Source organism: Canis lupus, chromosome 21, assembly GCF_048164855.1.
Source record: "Canis lupus baileyi chromosome 21, mCanLup2.hap1, whole genome shotgun sequence".
Lineage (NCBI taxonomy): Eukaryota > Metazoa > Chordata > Mammalia > Carnivora > Canidae > Canis > Canis lupus.
The window spans coordinates 23,839,804-23,855,322 of record NC_132858.1 but is presented as its reverse complement, the minus strand read 5'-3'; the positions used below and the strand labels follow the sequence as shown (position 1 = coordinate 23,855,322).

General features: G+C 44.6%; 1 protein-coding gene across 2 annotated transcripts in view; it reads left to right on the top strand.

Moving 5' to 3' along the window:
* Positions 1–15,519, top strand: part of PAMR1 (peptidase domain containing associated with muscle regeneration 1) — a 72,684-nt gene that overhangs the window by 26,711 nt on the left and 30,454 nt on the right. For both annotated transcript variants that reach the window (XM_072791126.1, XM_072791127.1), the window contains exon 4: positions 11,645–11,759. In XM_072791126.1, the coding sequence (XP_072647227.1) occupies positions 11,645–11,759 (115 nt within the window). The remainder of the gene's footprint in view (positions 1–11,644; positions 11,760–15,519) is intronic.

Genomic DNA, 15,519 nt, shown 5'->3' with positions numbered 1-15,519 from the left:
GTGAAGCACTTAATGCTTTGTCTGGCATATAGTAGAAGCTCAAAACTATCTTGAGAAATATTTGCATATTAAATATTGCATATTAAATATTAAATATTTGCATATTGAATGCAATAAATATGTCATTATTATTCTATATGCTCCTTAATTGCCAAGCTGGTGGGTGGTCCAGAAATAAAACTACTTTCAGTAAAAGTTTAAGAAAGATGTAATTAGAGATACAATGCACAGTTTTTGATTTCACATTGACCTTTGCAGTATGGGAGATAACTTTGGGGTTTTCTCCCTTTTGGATATGGGAGGTTGTTCTTTTTATGTGTAAGGGAATGGAGAAGTGATATGTGATGGGGTGATGGGGTGGAGCCATCTGCTTTCATTGGCTCATGCATGACCTTTGAGGCAGAGAAAGTAGGTAAAGAGTTTAGGTTTATTCCAAGTGCACTGGAAGACAAGGAAAAGCTGTGAACTAAGGTATAGCTAAGTGCTCAGAGAAGGTAGAACGGCTAATCCTGGGGAGTCAGGGGTGGGAGAGATTTCAGACGGGAGGTGATGGTTGAGCTATGCTCATCTGTGGGTAAGACAGAAAGGTGCCTCAGTCTATGTGATTCTAGACCCCCTGTCCTTAACCACAGTACCATCCCATCTCCATTGACAAGGCCCCCTCCCACAGCTCTGTTTTCACTGAAAACTGGGAAGTGAAATCTCTGCTGAGGGCAGAGTGGACATATGGCTGCAGCTGGAGAGTGCCAAAGGTTTGAGACAGCCACAGGAGGGGTAAGGAAAGGCACCAGCTCATGATAAATTAAAGCTTGTCCAAGCAGGACTAAGGACCCCATGGAAGCTGGATTTCCTGTATAGGTGATGCCATCTGGACAGTTTAGACAAGGTCTTCTAGCAGCATGGGAGCAGAGGTGGATAAAACCAGTCATTTGGTGGATCCAAGAGTTGGCTAAGGCATGATTGTCTCAATTGGGGAGGACAGGAAACCAGAAGAGCCTGAAGAAAGGATAGAATTGGCAGTGTCTGTGAGATGGAAAAGCAGGCATAGTGATAATAAAGTAGTGGATCATGTAGATTGGAGGGATATTGTGGTCAGAAAACAGAATTTCCAAGTGGAAGCTTTCAGGAGTTGTGATAATGTATTCATCTTTATTAGTCATTTTTCTTCTTTGTAACAAACCATCTCAGAAGGACAAGTGTTTATTTTCCTTTATCATGGGTCTGTGGGTTGGCTGGGGTTCATCCAATTTCAGCTGAGTTGGCCTGGGTTGCTCTCTCGATTCAGAGCTTAGCCCAAAGGAGCAGCAGCTACTTGGGACATATTCTTCTCAGGGTGGGGTGCAAAAGCACTAGAGGCCTAGCCGAACAGCCAGGCACATTTAAGGCTTCTGCTCACATCATATCCATGAACTTTCCAAAAGAAGTCACATGGCCAAGCCCCAGATCAGTCGAGTAGGGAAGTATGCACCATCCCAAGGAGGAGGGGTACAAATATCCCCTCAACAGTACTCTGATTGCTCTGTGTGTAGGAGTTTATTTAGGGGAAAGGGCAGAGAAAGGGAAGAATATTTGCATGTAGGAGAGTGCTAAAGCAAGTAGTAACAAGACAGGAGGGTAATAGTAGCTCAAAGGAGTCCTGTACCTGTGCCTTTCCCAATAAGACCTACTGGTTGAGTCTTGGGTTTGGCCTCAGTGTAAAAGTTGGCTGTATACAGAGTCTGGCTGGTTGGATAGTGATGGTGTCCATGTGGAGAATCAAGGCTTTCTTGAGGATAGCAAAACTGGCTCAGGGCGACTGGTCATCATCCCTAGGAAAGAGGGCAGAGAGCATCATTCATTACTCTACCCATCCATTCAAAACATATTCCTTGAACGGATGCTCCTAGGTGCTGGACGGACAGTGATGGGCAAGAAGGATGTATTCCTGCAGTTCTGGAGCTTGCAATTTAGAGAGGAGAGACCAAAAAAAAAAAAAAATTGGAATGTGGTCAATGCTATGAAACAAACAGAAAAATGGTCAGATCCCTATCTCATTCTGTGTTGGTTCAGTTACGCTTGTTCGGTTTCATTATACTTGTTCTGAAAGCTCCTCTGCACACACTGTGTGTTATTTGATCAAGCCATAAGCATTTATGGAGCATTTCTTATGGGTCGGTCACTAGGGAGAACAATGAGCCCCTCAGTGAGTTTCAATCCATCTATGGACACAGGGCTTGACCATAAGAAGACAACGACATGATGATATTAGGTTCTTATCACGGCCACCTCATACTGGCATTAAATACATGTGAGGGGAATTCAAAGGAAGAAATAATTCATTTCACTGTTTGCTGAATGCTTGCCTGGGGCTGGGCAGTATGCTTCCTGCCTCTATTAAGAGGGAGCCCAGCACTTGGTAGCCTGTTTCTGGCTGGGGCAGTGCAAGCATTTACCCAGTAGATGGCACCCAAGTGATCCTTTCAGGCTGTTGAATCCCCACCTTCTGTAGAGCCCTGGCATTTTTACTAGAGTGCCATAGAGGACCCAGGAAGGACAAGTGACAAGCAAATGCCAGAAAGGATCAGACTAGTTTTTATTTAGTTATAGAGCATTCAGGACTGAACAGATGTTATAACACCTTTGTTTATTCACTGTCCTTTACAATATTTCTTTTTTTTTTTTTTGACTATTTATTTATTCATGAGGGACACACAGAGAGAGAGAGAGAGAGGCAGAGACACAGGCAGAGGGAGAAGCAGGCTTCCCACAGGGAACCCGATGTGGAACTCGATCCTTGATCCCATGAACCGAAGGCAGACGCTCAACCGCTCAGCCACCCAGGAGTCCCTCCTTTACAATACTTCTGATAATTAGTATTAACTGAACTTTTGATAGTCTTAGAACCCATTATATGATTGATTCATTTATAACCATTGACATTTTATATCAACCAAGATAAGAGCAGAAGGGCCTGAGGTCATGGAGCCCAGGAGAGGATTTTATTCGTGTCCTCCTGCCTAGGAAAGATCGGTTTAGTAAGCTCGGAATATCCAGGCTATGGAAAGGAGCTGATTCTTTCTTCTTACTCTCAACCTTTTATTTTGAAAAATTTTATGTTTACAAAGAGTTGAAAGAATAGTACATTTGTATGCCTTTCACCCGGATCCACCAATCATCATTTTCTTACATCTGACTTTCTCTCTCTCTTACGGCACTATGAACTCATGAATTAAAAGGTTTTTCTACGTTTTGTAATGTTACCATTATTTTTCTTTCTGATGCTCAAATTGTCCCAGAATTAGCCAGTGAAGGCCCTTTAAGCCAGCTCTACAGCATCATTCTTTAGGTAATTCCTTTCTTTCCTTCTGCTTCCTACCCCCCAGCCCCAAATGTCTCAAGTTCACCTTGATTGTTTACGTCCAAGTCCTAGAACCAGCCATTTCTCTATGAATTCTGGTTCCTTTTGTGGGAATGGTTTTTAGGAATTATGATCTGGATGCTGGCTATGAGAAGCACTGATATTTAGAGTCAAAACTAAGGTTTCCTCCCAAAGTGGCTGGAAAGTTGGCTTCTTAAATGGAACCACTCCATTGAGCTTCAGAGTGGGGCTTATTCATCATGGCCTTTGGGCTGAGTGTTTCAGCACCAAATGAGATGAGCAATGAGAGGGTCTAAGAGCTACCCAAGATACCACACTTCTGGCTCACATTGTAATGACTCAGACTTTCAGGCTATGGAGAATCTAGGGGATGGAAGGTTAGCAAGTCAACCCAGAGAAGAGGATTTATGGGGAGAGATAATAGACCCTTAGTACATTTTATCTTCTTAGCCATATTTTAGATAGAGAAAAGGGACTGACCATGAGCCATGCCTAAAAATGTGGGGCTAGTATATGAGAGAGGAGGATGATTTGTGTAGGCCGGTCCTTGAACCATAATGGGAAATGATCAAGAGCAAATTTTAAAGAGAGAGAAAGGCCCACAAAGCTGTGTGTTACTGATATATGGAGCTGTCTTCCTAGGGAACCATAGAATCATCTGGGAGGAGTCACTGAAAACTGGCTCATTTTGTTGTGGACTTAGGTGCCTGTATACTTCCAGGAAAGGAACAATGCTCATTTGGATCCAAACTGGGAACTGTATTATGTGATGGTTAACCACTGGGTTTGGAACCAGTAGGATCTGGATTTGAACCTCTTATTCCCTCTGTGACTTTGGGCAAAGCTATTCAATCTTTGTAAGTCTCAGTTCCTGCAAGTACAAGATGAGATAATAAGAGTGGTCCTCTACAGATTTTTGTGAGGATTAAATGAAGTACTGACTGTAAATCCTTTAATAAGGAGCCTGGTTCATAGTAAATGCTCCATAAATGGTGACTGCTATTTTTATTACTACTAAACCAAAGCCATGAAGTGAGCTTTTTCTTTTTCTTTTTCTTGTTTGAGAAGAAAATCAATGTGAGTCCAGAGAGGAAAAATAATAAAGTAGAATTCCCTAGGTACAAGAAAATATATATTGGACATGAGGAGGTAATCTTCCCAGAAAAGAATTGTAATGGTAAATAACACTTTACATTTCATATAAAATTATTTGAACATTATATACATCAGATATATACATACTATATATATGTGGACACACATACACATATATATACACATACATATATATAAAATACTTTATATAGTTGAAGCTCTGACTGCAGGAAATGCATGTCCGAACCTTTGCAGAAGATTTTATGTTGTCAAAGAACTCATCCAACCATTGCTCAGTTTCCGGCTAAGGCGCAGAACATGAAAAAGACCCTCCTTTCTGCTCAAATAGGAAGAAATCACTTGATAAACCAAAGAAAATCGTTTCCTTTAAACCAGCAAGTATCTATGAACACAAAAGCTAAAAGAAGCTAAACTCCAGAAGAGTAAATCCTTCCTGTGTAAGCAGGTGGCACCTGCTCTGAGGCTGAGGGCAGGGCAGGTGAAGGGCGGGGCCTGCTGGAGAAGGAGGCGGGGCCAGCCAGGGAAGGAGGCGGGATTAACCAGATTTAGGATGAAACTGTGGGTGCCCTGGCTGAACTTACATCTAAAAGAGACCCCAGAATGAGCACTGGGTATTATGCTTTATGTTGGCAAGTTGAACTCCAATTAAAAAAAAAATGAGACCCCAGAGCAAAGGCTCTCTCCCATGTATTCTCTTAAATGAAGTTGTGCTGAGCATGCAGAGGCTAGGGCAAGACTAGAAAGCAGAAGATCTTGAGATATTGGGAGTTTTGCAGCTACAAAAACTTGGTGATTTCAAAGGCTCAAAAGTTCATAGTTTCCCAGGCTTACAATTACGGAAGTGTAAGAAGATAGGTGGAGATTGCAGAGAATGTTGAAAATGAAAGATGGATTTTGTGAGGTTTCTGGTGCTTGAGTTTCAAGGCCCCTCTAGAAGAATCAGCTTCGGTCCTGCTTCATATTAGTGTAATTTCTGACTGGATCTAAATGATCAGTCTTCATCCTCCCTGCCTAATAGAGGAAAGGGTGTTACCAATCAAAAGAAAAAAAAATATTTTTCTGTTGTGAAGAAGCAAGATAATATAATGTCTAGTCAAGAGGAAAAAAAGTCAATCAAAAGAGGTAGACAGTGCCCGATCAAATATTGATATTGGAATTTTCAGACAAGGAATTAAAAAAAAACTTTAAAATAGGGGTGCATGGCTAGCTCAGTTGGTAGAGCAAGTGACCCTTTATCTTAGGGTCATGAGTTTGAGCTCCACATTGGGCATAGAGCTTACTTAAAAAATAAAATAAAATAACTTTAAAATAAATAAACTAAAGGTTCTACAGGAAAACGGTATAACAGAAGAAGAGAAATTTCAGGATAGATTTGGAAAGTGTTAAAAAGAACCAAATGGAAATTCTAGAACTGAAAACTATACTATCTGAAATCTTAAAATATTCATTGGAGGGGATTAACAGCCTACTGGTCACAATGGCAGAAAGGATCAGGGTACTTAAACACAGATTTTATAGAAATCAACCAAATTGAAGCACAGAGAAAAAAGACTGAAATCCTTCTTTCTGCAGAAATCAAAATTCTCTGAGCTACCCAAGCCCAGACCCTCTCTTTTGAGTCGGATTGGCTCAGTTATCTCTCTGATGTTTTTGTGAAGATTCTGATGATTTTGAGGAGGACAGACTTTTTGCAGTAAGGTGGTAGGTGCTGTTCTCACCGGCCAATTGTTTCAACTGAGTGGACAGACCCCTTGAGATGAAGAGGAGGGGCTTCAAAAATGGTTTGATTGGGCAGAGAGACATTTGATTTTATCTGGGACAGTCATTCAGTTAACAGTTAACTGAACACCTGCTCCGTGCATGTAAAGGTGTGAACAAGGCAGCCAAGGTCCCTGCTCTCACAGAACCGTCATGGGGGAGGCAAACCATTAAATAAACCATCACTATAAAGTATCAAATTAGTTGGGATGATAAGCCAAATCATAGGGTGAGCTCTGGAGTTATTCCTGGACATCTGACTGCTCCGGGTTCCGACCTAGCCTCTGATAAAGACCATCTCTTAGCCCTTCTTATGAACCACACATTGTTCTAAGTGCCTTCACATACTAAGTCACTGACCCTCATCAGAGCCATTTTATAGGTGAGGACACAGAGGCACAGAAGAGTTAAGTGACTTCTTTGCTGTCATGCAGATTGTAAGTAGCAGAGGGAAGGTGCCAGATCAGAAGCCAGGCCCCAGAGCCCAGTCTCTCATTCTGTCTCCCAAATCATCTCGTGATGTGGGAGGCGCTTCAAGTCTTCACTCCAAGTCCCTGTCTGGGGGCCTAGCAGGTCGTGGTAGAAAGAACCAAATCATGTGGGAAGTGTGAGCTCCCTTCCAGCTCCTGGCCTGGTACGTGGGTCATCCCCATGTCCTCACCCAGGCCTTTGTTCTGCCATCAGTGTCTGGGGCCTGTGTCTGATGGGTTGAGGGATGTAGCCAGTGCTGTAAGGAGGCCCTTCGGGGCCCTGGCACAAGGGTCAGAACCTGGGACGGCCCCTGTGAGTCTTGTGCCAAAATAGTGCCTTGGGTCTAGACAAGACTCAAGAGAAATAACACTATTTGTTGCCATTTATTGAGCATTTTATGTGTCCAGTACTGTGCTAGGTGCTTTAAATAAATATTTCATTTAATGCTTACAACAAATAAGAAAACAACAACATGGTGGAAGGTGCTAGTGTTACTCTCATTTCCAGTGAGGAAGCCTGAGTCTAGAGAATCTGGAGAATTTGTCTGGGGTCACACAGCTAGTAGAAGGCTGAGCAGCAGTGTGGACCCAGCCTGGCTTCCTGGACTGCGCCTCAATCATTGTGAGTCCTGCCTCCGAGTCATCTCTGAAGTTGGGGGTTGGGGGTGGGGAGGAAATGCAATGTCTGTCTGAATGCTTGTTTTCTTTAGTCCTTCCCCCTACCACCCCCAAGAGGAAAGATTAAAAAAAAAAAAAAAAAAAGCCCCAATGATGTCTCCGAAGCTTGTTGTGTCTGTCTCTTGCTCCTCCTTCCCCACCCCCCATGCTGGAGATAGCAAGACTTTTGTCTGAATGCTGGGGTGCTCATTTTTGTTGGGAACCCTCCAGCTCTCTTGCCAGTTTAGAAACTAATGGAGATTTCCCTTCGCCTCTGCAGAAGCAGGGTCTATCTAGGTGTCTCTCTTATTTTGGCTTGTAGCAACGGAGAAGGGTTGGGGCGGGAGGTTGGAGATGAGTCCAGGATTTCAGAGCCCAGTGTGGGGGACAGTCTGGCTTCGCTGGCAAACACCCCTACACACATACGCACACGCCCCACTTCCCCCGCAGCAAGACATTGTCAGGGAATCTGAGCACGTTTCTGGGCCCATTGCCTGCTCTGGTCTTTCAGACTCAGGACCACCTGCTTGGTTGGCCACCATCACTTCCTTGGCGGGGACACTCAGCTGTGTTCACTGTTCTGCCCTAGACAGAGAGGTGCACTTAGTCTGCCCTGCACCCAGACCCTGCAGCTCCCCAAGGAGAGGCAAGAGTGGAAAGGGAGCTGAAGGAGCCCCTTGATGTGGGAGGGGACTAGGGCTCCTTCCTCCCATTCTCAGTGCCTCATACCCTTCTCCCAAGCACATTTCTGAGAAGCGGCCTCTGTGTCTTGCTGGTTGGAACTTGTCCACCATCTTGGGGCCAATGTGTCCCTTCCCCCCCAGAATGAGGAGGAAAACCTCATCAAGGACTGAGATGTGGCGTGTGCTTTGGAATCCTGGCTACTCCTGAAGGACAGCCCCGGGCCTGCAGGAGCAAGTGGTCTAGCATCTCACACGGCGGGGGGCCGGTGCCTGGGTGGGGATGGTGGCCCTGACCTCTCCAGAGGCCCCATGAGATCCTGGGTCTGGCTAAGGCCTGAATGGTCCTGCCGAGGAGACCTGACTAGGGTGGGCCTCGGCCGCCCCCACCCCCACCTTGGACCTGAGGAGAGGCCCAGTTTCCCAGCTTCCATCCCCAGCAGGGAAGCGGACTAGCAGCATTTCCTGCTGGTTCCAACTTGGGGTCCCTGCAGGAGGTTTACTGCGGGAGCTGGGATTTAACACCTTGCAGCCTGGGAAGCTGCCAGTCCCCAAAGGGTGGAGGCTGTGCAGGAAGACTTCTTTTTTTGTCTTTCACACCCAAAGATCACTTCCGTAGCCAGCAGATGGGCGGATGGGGGCGATGGCATGTGAGGTGTGCAGGAGGAAGGAACGTGCACTTCAGAAAATGGGGCTGGGGAGGGGGGTGCAGATCTTTCTTTCGGGGAGTGTATCTTTCGGGGAGTGAAAGGATCCTGCTGCTTCAGCACGGTGTGGGACAGGGGCAAGAGGCCCTCAAGACAATTGAATGTACCAGCCAGGACCCAGCACTGGTACCAGACAGATCCAAGTTCAAATCCCTGCTCTGCCACCCAGGAGCAACCATTAACATTTCCTGGCGTCTCTGCTAAGGGCCTTCTGCCCATAATCTGATTCCAGCCTCACAAAATCATATGAAGTACGTGCCAGCTTTATTCTATTTGACTCAGGTTTCCTGCGGTTCTGAGAGAGGAAGAAACTTGCCCAAAGTCACATAGCCAGTGAAGATAACGCCGAGTCTCAAGCCAAGGGCAGTGGGGCTCAGAAGTCTCTTCGTTCTTAACCTGTGCTTTACCGTTAAAAAGAGTCACTTACAGTCTTTTGCCCTCCCGGCCATCTGGCCTTGGGGAAGTCACCCCACTTCTTTACTTCCTTATTAAGTTTTCACCTCTGGGAAATGGGGAGATGAATGTCGTTCTCCTAGGTTTCTTATGGGTGTTAAATGAGAGGATGCTTGGAAGTCTTTCAGCCAGTGCCTAGCCTGTGATAATATTGTCATTCATTCATTCAACCACTATTTATTCAGCACCTGTTCCATGTCAGGTTCCATTCTAGGTGGACAAGCTAGAAGAGGGCCGTCCCAGCTCCACTAAAATGAGTAAGCAGATAAGCTAGCTAATTTCAATTAGTGATATGTGCTATGAAGAAAAGAAAAATAAAGTGAAGACAGTTACTATAGAGACATGACGGTCCGCTGTAGCTGCGTGGTCAAGGGAGGCCTCTTTGAAGAAGGGCCAGTTGAACTTAATTCCCAAAGAAAGGAGTTATGGGGCCCCATTCTTCCAGGCTAAGGGAACAGCAAGGGCAAGGCCCAGGGTTGGGAACAGAAAGGAGGCCGGTGTGGCTGGGACAGTGTGAGGAGGCTGGAGACTCATCCACCTGGGCAGATGGTGGTGGGTCTGGGCCTCGGTGAGGCAGGGCCATGGACGTCATAAGAAGGTGTTTGCGTAGAGGGAAACCTTTGGAGGGTTGAATCCAGAGTAATGTGATCTAGTTTATTTATTTAAGAGGTGGCTTTGGCTGCTGTGTGGAGAATCAAATATGAGGGGAATGATTGGAGAGGGAAAGAGGGTGGAGGCTGGGCAAGACAAGAACCCCCAGTGGAAAGTGGTGGATGACGCTTCCCACTGGTAGACCAGGACAGCAGCAATAGAAATCCAAATGAAGACAGGACTTGTACAACCAGCTGAGCAGTACTTTCCACAAAAGTAACAAGCCTCAGACCTCACAGCTTGTCAAAAGTGGAGTTTGAGCTCTTTTCCTAACCCTGTGGAAAGATCCTCACCTTCGTCTTGGTACGGAGCAGTATCCACTGATATTAACATTTTCCTTTCCTTTTTTTTTTTTTTTTTAAAGATTTTATTTATTCATTCATGAGAGATACACACACATAGAGAGAGAGGGGCAGAGACACAGGCAGAGGGAGAAGCAGGCTCCATGCAGGGAGCCCGATGTGGGACTCGATCCTGGGTTTCCAGGATCATGCCCTGGGCTGAGGGCAGGCGTTAAACCACTGAGCCACCCAGGGATCCCAACATTTTTCTTTTAAGCAATGAGAATTTATACTTTTGGGAGTTATTGATTGTAACTGCATATCTAGACTTTATGAGGTCAAACTGGATTTCTGTAGAGAGCAGGGTTAGGTGAACTTTTTCTGTGAAGGAGCGGATAGTAAATATTTTCATTTTTGTGGGCCTTGCTGCCTCCTGTCAGAACCATTCAACTCTGCTATTATAACTGGAGAACAATCATATAAAATGCATTAAAAATGGGCATGGCTCTGTTCCAGTAAAACTTTATGTACAAAAACAGGCAGTGAGCCACGTTCAACCCATGGATTATAGTTTGACAACTCTAGTAGAAAGTATTATTTATTTATATGACCCAGATAATTTTTTTTCTCTAAAACCAACTCAAGGCATTTTCCCCAGACCATTTTGTAAAGGTAGGATGCATCTTACACACCTGTGCTTATCTTAATACTAGGAAACATGATGTAATTTAACAATAACTTCGTCCAGTGGTTTTCTTAGTGATTCTTTGGAGGTAACTCGGGGAAATGAAGGTGATAGTGAGGGTAGAGGGCTTTGGATCCCTGTACCCCACGCAGGAGAACTTCTTGGATATGTGTGTTTTTTTAATTGGTGGCTTTCAAAAGAAGTTTGTTTGGAAAAAAAAAAAAAAAAGAGTTAGGGGCTAGGAAAAAAAAAAAAAAAAAGAAAGAAAACCAGTGAGTCCAAATGGTTAGAATCATGTCCCCCTGCTGGTGTCATGTGTTAGGGAAACATTTATTACGTAATTGCATATAGAACAAATACATAAATTTTCTAACTGGGTGTAAAAGGGTCAGGAAAGAGTTGCTTTAGGGTCCTATTTGTGGGGTAAAGGATGCAGATTTAGGCTCAGAAGAAGACCACAGTGTCTACTTTCAAAGTCTTTTGGGGTGGAGTCAGCAGGTTGGCATATGGCAGTCTTGCAGAGGCTTGGACTCCACCTTCAGACACAGGTTTGAATCTCTGCTCTAGTGGCCAAATTTTTCTTTAACCCTCTTGTTATACATTTTCCCAGCTGGAAAACTGGAATGATAGTACTTCCCTTTTCAAGCTGTGGGGTAGATTAAGTGAATTAACCTATGCAAATTGCCTAGCACATTGCCAGGTGCTTGAGAAAGTAATTTCCTTCCTCGTTCTGTTCTCAGGGATGTGGGTGAGCTCAAAGGCTTTGAGACCTTCTACCCTCTCTCTCCTGTTGACTCCAATTTCCATGCCCCAATCTTCTCCTCCCAGGATGTGGCCAGGTTCTGCGGGCCTCAAAGGGTCAGATTTTGTTGGAGAGCTACCCCCTAAACGCTCACTGCGAATGGACCATTCATGCCAAACCTGGCTTCATCATCCAGCTAAGGTAAGGGGCTGGGGTCAGAATTAGGGAGTTTGAGGTTATAAGGAAACACAGTAAGAAGGCTGAGGGCCCTGGATCCTAGTGACCTCAGGGTAACCATCAGCACTTTATTCTTAAAAGTAGGAAATGTGGGGCGCTGGGGTGGCACAGTTGGTTTAAATGTCTAACTCTTGATTTTAGCTCTGGTCTGATCTCAGGGTTATGAGCTCGAGCCCTGAGTTGGGCTCCCTGCTCAGTGTGGAGTCTGCTTGAGTTTCTCTCTCTCCCTCTCTCTCTGCCCCTCCCCTGCTTGCTCGCACATGCTTGTGTACTCTCTCTCTCTCAAATAAATGGATATATCTAAAAAAAATAAAAATAAAAAAATAAATGGATATATCTTAAAAAGAAAAACAAAACAAAACAAAACAAAAAAACAACCCCCAAACTAGAAAATGTATACTGGAGGCTTTTTTTAACCTCTTGGACTATTCCATGGGATAAAGCCTGGTAAAAACTACAGCCAATTACATGTTTGTTATTCACGGCCCTAGAATGGGGGGTTAGGGGGTTTAGGTTCTTTTGACCCAAGGATAATACCAACAGAGCAAAATATTGATAGCAATCTATCCATCCACAAATCTTTACCAAGTCTTCCTATTCATCCAGGACTGGGCTGGGTTCTATGGGAGGAAAGGGAAGAAATCAAAGTCACAGACCTAACCTTCAAGGCATTTATTCTCCACATTGGGGTTTCTGCTTATCAGCTCCTTTCACCGAAAACAACCACTTCTCAGAGAACAACCACCACCCCTGTAATAAATAAACCAGGTTTCTCACTTGTGTGGAAGATAAGCCATTTCTTCTTATGGAACTTTGGAGTCCTCACAAATATTTAACTTATGCCATAGTTCAACCTACAGACCCAGTTTTACTGTAACTCTCAATAAATAGCACAAAAGAGTGCCGTTCTATGTGAACTGTTTACTGCTGCATCCTAGTGCCAGGAGCAGCACACGGCACACACCATAGCAGCTTGCTAGATACTTGTTGCATGAATAAATGTCGGAAGAACTCCTCTCTGCCTCCAGCACATCTCCTCTCTCCTGGCCAATGCCTTACCTTCTCCTCTCTAGGGAAGTGGAGTGGCCCACTCACCGTTGGGATTTCTAGAGGCCTTGTTCGCTTAGTTCTTCCCTTTCTTCCCAGTAAGGAGGGTGGCAGTGACAGATATCTCTACTCTTCTAGGGCGCAGGTTTTCAATAAGTATTTTCTGGATGGATCAATGGAGGTCTCCACATTGCAGCTGGTTCCTCAGATGGCTCTCTGTCCTCCAAGAGGGGCAACATGTGGGACCCTGCCTTGGAAGGATCCAGCAAAACAGGTCCCCTTGTCAATTCTCCTCACCAAAGCTGGTCCCCAGTGGTTGGTCTCCCCCTTGAGGATCTGGGGTTGGGAGTGAGGCTCATTAATTGGAATTTTCCAGAGGAAGGTTAGCATAAGGAACACCTGAGGGGTTTCAGGTGGGGGCTGCCAGGGATGATAAGGGCAGGTGTTGATGCCACATATTATTTCAGCACCTCAGGGACCAGGCCCGTGGTCCCCTTAGGGAGCTCTGAGGAGCCTCTCCAAGATCCAGGATGCAAAGGAAATCTCTCGCAAACAAAAATCCAAAATGGTAGAGGGATTGGACAAGCACATCACATGCCTAGGAAAGGCTTAGAAATATATAGATTTCTTTCTTTCCAGTCAAACCTGGACTTGCTGGCCAGTGATAATAATAACAACAACAGAAACACTAACGCACATGTACAATGTTCAGACCAAAAGCTGGGCAGTTATCCCTGGTACTGCCCCCCTCTCCCCAGCACTGCAGCCAAGCCATCACAAAACCTATCTTCTTACCTGAAAATAATCTCAAGTCCACCCATTTCTGACTCTGGTGCCACTATTCTACTTTTACCACCACCATCTCTCACCTTGACTCTCCGATAGCCTCCTAACTGGCTTCCATGTTTCCATTCTTGCCAGCTCTGCTCTCTTCTCAGTCACTAGAGTGATCCTTTGAGATCCTAAATCCAATCATTGATTCTGCTGTTGAAACCTTCCAGCTCATTCCTATCAGGCTTGGAAGAAAACCTAGACTCCCCACCATGCAGGATCTGGCTCCAGCTCTCCTTGCTGACAAACCTCAGTTCATACCACTCTCCCCTTTATACTCCACCTTACGGCATCCCTGACCTTCTTTCAGTTCCTCAAATATGCCAAACTCATTACTGCCTCAGGGCCTTTGCACTTACAGAGTCCCCTGCTTGGACTTCTCTCCCCCATGACCTTCACTGGCTGCCTCTATGTCATCATGTACGTGTCTGCCCAGATATCAAATTCACAGAGAGGTCTTCCTTGACCACTATGTATAAAAAAACTTACACTCCCCACTTACTTTTTATGCTTTTATCTGGCTTACTTTCTTCACAGCACTTAATACTCACACTTAATATGGAATTACCTTGTTTTCTGGTTTCCTTGCTTATTGTTTGTCCCCCAAATCAGAACTACTCTCTGCTAGGGCTGGCACAGCTTGGGTGTCATCTAGTTGGGGCACTGCTGTGCTTTCAGCACCTAGAACAGCGCCCGCCACGGAGCAGTCTGGCCACAGATAGACGTTAAGTACGTGAGTGAATGAATGTACAGATACAAATACAACTTGCAATATCTCACGTTTCAGTTTCAGAAGAAAGCTGTGATCTCTTTTTGAGTGGTGCCCTTGACCCTGCTGCTTCCCTTTTCAGACAGAGATACCAAAGTCCAGAGAAAGAAGTCACCTGTCAAGGCCCACAGCAAGCTAGCAGTGGCATCTGGGTGAGATCTCAGCTGCTTAGATGTTAGACCGCATTTCACAAAGCATGATTAATGGGCCTTAGAGTCCCTTACGAAAAGTTTGTGATAAAAAATTTTATAGAATAAACACCAGTTATAGGGTTTATTTTTAGTAAGACATTTAAGCGCATTTAAAATATACCGATTGTCGTTATGTTCTAGTGTTCTCTAATCCTGGCACTTGAACTTTTTACCCAAAGTGGTAGAAATAGGCCCTTATCCAGCTTTTCAGGTGGCCATTGTGAGCTCTTCTATCTTCTCCAAAACATGAGGGAGAAGATACAGATGTATATTCTGTGACCATGGTACCCAAGCATTCCCTTTGGAATGATCTGAAAATGGCTTTTCCTCTCTTGCTCTGGGATGTGCTGCCTCCTGTCTTGTCCCTTGCTATTGGAAGCTTGGGGTCATTGTCTGCTTTTTTGATCTAATGTATTTTGATCTAATGTATTTCCAAACTCAAGACCCTTTTAGGAAATCACAGGTTTATCTGATCTCCCCCAGTTCTGAAATTCTGATATAGTGCTACCTTTTCTAGTCTTTGGTGGCAAGAATTACTGCTACCCAGAAGATCTTGCCTTCTCATCCTTCCATCAAACAGGGGAATGTGCAGAGATTTTGTTCTTTTATTGACTGGTGCAAGACAGTATGTGCTTTTTTCCATTCTCCTATTATAAAATTATAGTATCCATTCAACCACCTATTCACCAATGTTTGCTTGGCATCTCTATGTGCCAGGCACCATGTTAGGCACTACACAAAAAATGGTGGAATAAGATAGATGTTCTCTTCTACACTCAAGGAATTTTCACCTAGTGGAGGAGATGGACATGTATACGTTGCATACAGACACACACACAAAAACACAAAATCAAGAAGATGAATAAGAGAAATTAAAATTTATATA